Raw genomic sequence first — 5,941 nt, 5'->3', positions numbered from 1 at the left:
CCTCCCCCCCCAATTATTTTTGTCAACTTTTTTCATCACTAAAGTCACAGATAAAACCAAATCGAATTTAGTAAAAGAATCTACTATAGGTCCATTTGATACTATTATGTTATATCACATGGTAACAAAACATGACGAAAAAACAAAAAATGCACCACTGGCCTCTAGAAAAGATGCATTTGTCCAATTTGTCCATATACGTTAATTTAATTGTTTACTTTGTTGAAAAATGAAATCTAATCGATGTATCATGCAGAAAAGAAAACAATAAATCAAGAATATGACATAGATTAAAAATTTAAAAATTTTACATTTTGAAGAATCATTTAAATTTTACCTCTAAGTGGAAACTGAGGAAACGAGGTCTCTTTGTCATTACTATTTGAGTCACCATGAAGTTTCCTTTCGTTGTTGTTTCTTGGAGACCCTTTCCTTGAAACACTTCTATGCAGCTTTAGAAGAAAAAAAACAAATTATCTTATCAATAATTCAATTAGATTATAATATAATATTCAATTATAAAGTTTCATAGGATCGATCACTACGGCAAAATAAATAAATTAAAATATCTAAACTAGGCTTCATGCCAAATGCCAATTACCAGAAAAGAAACCAGATAAATCCGTGGGATGATAATAGTTGCACGTCAACTTCCGTTTAGGGTTTTCTTTTTATTTCATTTATTTAATTGGACAAATAGTAAATGGAATAAAATCGACTACACAAGAATAGTTATTAAGGTTATGGGCGAATCTTCCATGATTCTCACGAACATTAAACACCAAAAGACAAAAACGTAAAAACATAGAAGAAAATATAAAAATAATGAAATAATATTGATAAATTCTGGTATTTTCTTTTGAAAAAAGGCTTCCAATTTAAACCACGAAGTTCTCAAAGAACTTTTAACGAAAGAAAAGAAATGGATTGGCCACAGGTACCGCCACAACTAGAATCGGTCATTGACATAGATAAGTAAAACATTAACCTATAATTCCAAAATTTTTAGAAATAATTCACACACACATATATATATAAATTCTTAAAATTATAAGAATAATTTTTTTGGGTTAAATAATGTATAGTCCATTCCATGGCTTGCACTTTCTTTGATGGCTTGATAATTTTTTATATTTTCGACAAAACGCAGTGATTAACAAACTAACAAAGCACGGTTACTTAAAATAAAGTGGATTTGTTTTTTAAAAAAAACTTACAGTAATTCTGGGACTAGAAGAAAAGAAGTCTGGGTGCAGAACAGGAGAGAAACTCTCGACATCGATCGTCACAAACCCATCTGGTTTGACGGGTTTTTGAAACCCGGATCCAGTTTCCTGAACCGGAATTGCTCCACCGATTTCCATCTATCTTAGGTTGGAACAAAACCATAGAGGAAAAAGCGATACATCATTTTTTCAGAAAAAAAAAAAAAAAAACGATACATCATGTTCATGAAGAAAAAGAAGATAAAATTCGTTTGTTTGAAATTGTTCTCGTAACTACATCAGATAAATAAGGAAAAAAATGGAACCAACTTACTTTGGGATCCAAACAGGAGATTAAGACAGAGTCGAACGTCTTTACTGTGATCACTGTTATGCTCTGTTTGAAGATGAAGAAAGGTAACAGAGGTTTTTGGTTGGAGACAAAAAGGTGAGAGAGATTCCGAGGAATGTCGAAACCGAAAGAGAGGAGATGCTTTTACTTTTATTTATATGGCGATTTTCTTATAAATGGTTGGTGCCCTTTTTGTTTATTTATTTCGCAAAGGTAGTATTTGTAGTTGTCACACGCACGAGAAATAAGAGATATAGACTAATGAGTAATTACTTATTCATAATCATGATTCCTGTTGTTAATTCAAAGAGTAGTTGACGTCGGTGGGATGAAAAATGAAGTTATAAGAACTTTAAATTACATTTTTTTATAACACGGGTCAAATTATCGATTACAGTATCATGTAATATTTATTCTATTACGTATGATTGATCAACTATCTCCAACGTATTCGAAGATGATGAACAGTTCACAAACAACTATTCCATGATGTACCTTTCTCCATAACACTTGGATCGACCAAAGTTTCATCATGGACGTCATCTTGGATGGACATGTTTTTTCTACAGCACACGACCACAACAAACGGCTATGCCTACAAAATCTCCGATAAAATTGAATCCTATAATCTGCAGAAATTTGCGCTTCTTCTGGAAATCAAACCAGAGATCTGATGTAGAAACCTTTAAACATTAAAGGTTAAGCTACAATACTACATTCTAAGACCATTTCCAATGGTTTACTCTATTTTTTTCTCTAAAATAAAGTGACTTAAAAAAATAGAATTGATTGTTGCTCCAATGGTACTATATTTTAGATAAAAATAGAGTGTTGAATAAACAATAAACAAGTTACTCAATATATAGAGTAAACCTATTTTTTACTCCACTACAGAATGGAAAATAATAGAAAATAAGATACCATTAAAATTATTTTTACTATAACTTTTATTTTAGAGTGGAAAATAGAATGAGGTTAGAAATGCCTTAAGTCTTATTAAAAAATACGGTGGACGGATTGGAAATATGGAATGGCTACACTAATCTAGAATATTAATCGAGTTCAAGAGATGCATCACCTTTTGTTGTAGAGAAAAGTTAGTTTTATTATAGGTCTGGTCATTTTATATTTCAGCGTGTGTTGATTTTACATATACATGCAAAGTATTTTGTTTTAGTTTATTTAATAATATTTGCAAATGCAAAAGATACACGGATGAGACATTTTCTTTTCCTGAGCACATAAGGCTATGGATATCACGGTTTCCTAAATTGGTTTCCGCAGAAAATTAATGTGTGTATTCCACTTTAAAAAAAAAATGGTTTCCAAAGTTGCGAAATAAGGATCGATCTTGGAGCAGTTTTTGCACTGTTTGCGGACCCCACCGACATGTGGTATCCCGCAATTGGTTCACTTTTTTTTTTCTTTTAGGACAAAAAAAAAATTTAAGGACCGCATAAACGGGTTTACCATTAATCATGCTCTAATATATTCTCTTGTCCCCTGTATATTAAAAGAGAAACATTTGTCATTGTGTTTACACTATATTCGTCACGTGGCAGCTTCACAACGATTTCAATTTGAGTATGCTGAGGTATTGGCCTCACAACCATTCAACAATTAATGCATTCACATATTAATTTTTTAAACTCTTTTAAATACTCTCTCCGTTTCTGAATAAGTGTTACTTTGACACTTTTCACACAGACTAAGAAAGTAGCAGAAATATATGTAAGTTGTTATTAATTATATTTTTCTGACCAATGGTATTTGAGATAAATAAAATTATTTATGAAACCAATGCTATTTGCAATTAATTTTCAGCTGAAAGTAAATATAATTTGCATTGGAATTGTAAAGTGACACTTTTTGTGTAACAAGAAAAAAAAGCTAGAATGACACTTATTATGAAAAAGAGAGAGTATGATTTAATGTCTTCACACTAATTGTTTTTAGCCGGCTCATTTTTAGTTCCTGCATTTTTAACATTTGTATTAGTGGACTGAAATTATCTCCGTACAACAACTGAATAATATCATTTTGAAAGAAATAAATTTCAAAATAATTAACATTTTTATCAACTAAAATGCTGGAATGAGAATGTTTTTAAACACTGAAAGTTTCGTATCTTGTTCAATTTAACCTTGGTTGAGACTTATGTACACGAAGACAATAAATAATTGTGATTGACTATGAATTAATGAAGTTGAGTAAAAAACACCACGCACAAAGTCAAATCTTCAGTTTAGCCAAATATATATTTTTTACGGAGTTTCCATATCATACCAAGAATTAAAAGCATAATCAGATTGCTAGAAAAATCAGAAATCAGAAAATCTGTAAAAGAAAAAAAAATCATGAAATCAATTGACAAACATAATTCATTTGCTGAGTGAAGAGATCACATTAATTTCCATGCAACTCTAGCACTTTTCTCTGGATTATATCATGTTTTTATTATATTTACCAAGAATATTTTTTATAAGAAAATGCACGTTATTAGTTGTAGACTACGTCAATTTCGCAACATGCCCAACAATGTTGACACGACACCCAACCATTTTTATTTGTATTCTTAAAATGTGGTCCAATAATTAGGTATGTTAAATAAGTCTAAAATATTTATCTTACATTTATTTTATTTTGATTTATATTAATAGAAAAAAGTAAGTCTGGGTAAAATATTTGGATCCGAAGAACCAAACCGAACTAGATTTGAAAGTAATACTAAACACAAACTAAAATTGATTAAGTACTCAGATGGATCTAAAAGTTTAATATCCATATAACCAGACCCGAATCTGATCGAAACTAAATATTTTGGAAACCAAAAATATATAAATCACAATTATAAACTTAAATATGTTAATTAATTTAAATTTTATATCTATTAGATATTCAAAAATATGAAAATATCTAAAAATTATCAACATAGTCACAAGTAAATATCTAAAAATAACAAAAAATGTTCAAAATACTGAAAATATTTATCTGTTCTCCATCCAAATATTTAAATTGAACTAATTTTTATGTAAATTTAAATACTTAGTCTTACATTATTCAAAAATTTATGTTTTATTTTTGAATTTTGAGGATTTAAGTACATTTGGATTTTTGTTAAACAAATAGATAATTAAAATGGGTACCTGAACTCGAATCCGAACCGAACCCGCAATGATTCGAACCAAATCCAAACAAAAATTTGTAAATATCCGAATACGATTCAAATTTCTAACTCTAGAAATTTGAAATCCGAATAGATGAACTGAATCCGAACGGATATATGAATGTTCATCCCAAAAAAAAACTACAACAAATCCCTTAGTACAACATAATATGTTGAACATACAATAAATAATCTAATAAACTATTTCACTCCGTGCTAAGTGCGGGTTACTACCTAGTACAGTAACTATTTTTCATGTAAAATATTACGTACCATCGACTATCCTATGCAAAATTGTAAAATTGTTGCTGGAACAGCAGCTCCTTACATTTATTGATTGCTTTTAGAGCTAGTCCCTCTTGGGGTGATGGAAATCAGACAGAGCGACAAAGTGAAGTGAAAGAGGAGTTCTCTGCATTGTGATGTATTATGGGAGACATGGCCGGGAGACATGGCTGTGTCTGAGAATTCATGAAGCCCAATTATTTATTTGTCCCCTCAAAACCATGAGAATTTAAAATGTTATAGAGAAGAATCGAATTGCACACCCTTTCTACTTCAAATAAATACATTAAACATGCTACTTAATTATTTTTGTTCAGAATTGGCCCCAAACAATAATATAATTTTTCAAGGTCCCAAGCATATGCGTATACTTAGGCATGGCTCTGATATATGATGTTTTATACATCTTGTATATATGCTTTTCAATTGGTTTTCAAGTCTTTATCGAGTCTTCCTAGTCATTTTCGAGTCATTACAGGTCTGGAGTTGCATTGGATGGGAGATGGACCAGCTGGAACAAAAGAGGCAGAAAACAGTGCAATTTGGTGATTTTCACGCAGAACAGTCTTGATGACTGTTCTGGATAGCGGAGCAACCCGAGTGACTGTTCCGGATAGCGGAACAACCCGAGTGACTGTTCCGGATAGCGGAACAACCCGAGTGCCTGTTCCAGCGGCAGAAATTTTTATGGAAACTACAACCTATTTCGGGATTTGCCCTAATCTCTCTATTTTCTATCCCAGCCGCCTGTGGCTTTGATATATCTTCTTTTTCTGTTTCTCCTGACTAGACTACGCTAATTTTTACACAAGGAACCAGACCTTAGAGTTGGAGACTTGGGATTTTGCTACTTTGTAAAGGGAGAAGGCCATCTCTCTCGATTTAGAGAAGAACCCCCTGAACCCTATTACTTTATTTCAGTCATATTTCATG

General features: G+C 31.3%; 1 protein-coding gene across 2 annotated transcripts in view; it reads right to left on the bottom strand.

The window, feature by feature from the left end:
- The window catches only part of LOC106333622, a 9,805-nt gene extending 8,102 nt beyond the window's left edge, over positions 1 to 1,703 (bottom strand). Inside the window, exons 1-3 of one of the 2 annotated variants that reach the window (XM_013772045.1) lie at positions 1,540 to 1,703; positions 1,218 to 1,368; positions 338 to 452 (exon numbers count right to left, since the gene is read on the bottom strand). In XM_013772045.1, the coding sequence (XP_013627499.1) occupies positions 338 to 452; positions 1,218 to 1,364 (262 nt within the window). In that variant the 5' untranslated portion in view covers positions 1,365 to 1,368; positions 1,540 to 1,703. The remainder of the gene's footprint in view (positions 1 to 337; positions 453 to 1,217; positions 1,369 to 1,539) is intronic. The other variant, XM_013772046.1, reaches the window with a different exon arrangement.
- Positions 1,704 to 5,941: the final 4,238 nt, after the last annotated feature.

Source organism: Brassica oleracea, chromosome C3 (genome assembly GCF_000695525.1).
Source record: "Brassica oleracea var. oleracea cultivar TO1000 chromosome C3, BOL, whole genome shotgun sequence".
NCBI lineage: Eukaryota > Viridiplantae > Streptophyta > Magnoliopsida > Brassicales > Brassicaceae > Brassica > Brassica oleracea.
The sequence above is the reverse complement of the archived record's forward strand: the minus strand, read 5'-3'. Positions and strand labels throughout refer to the sequence as shown.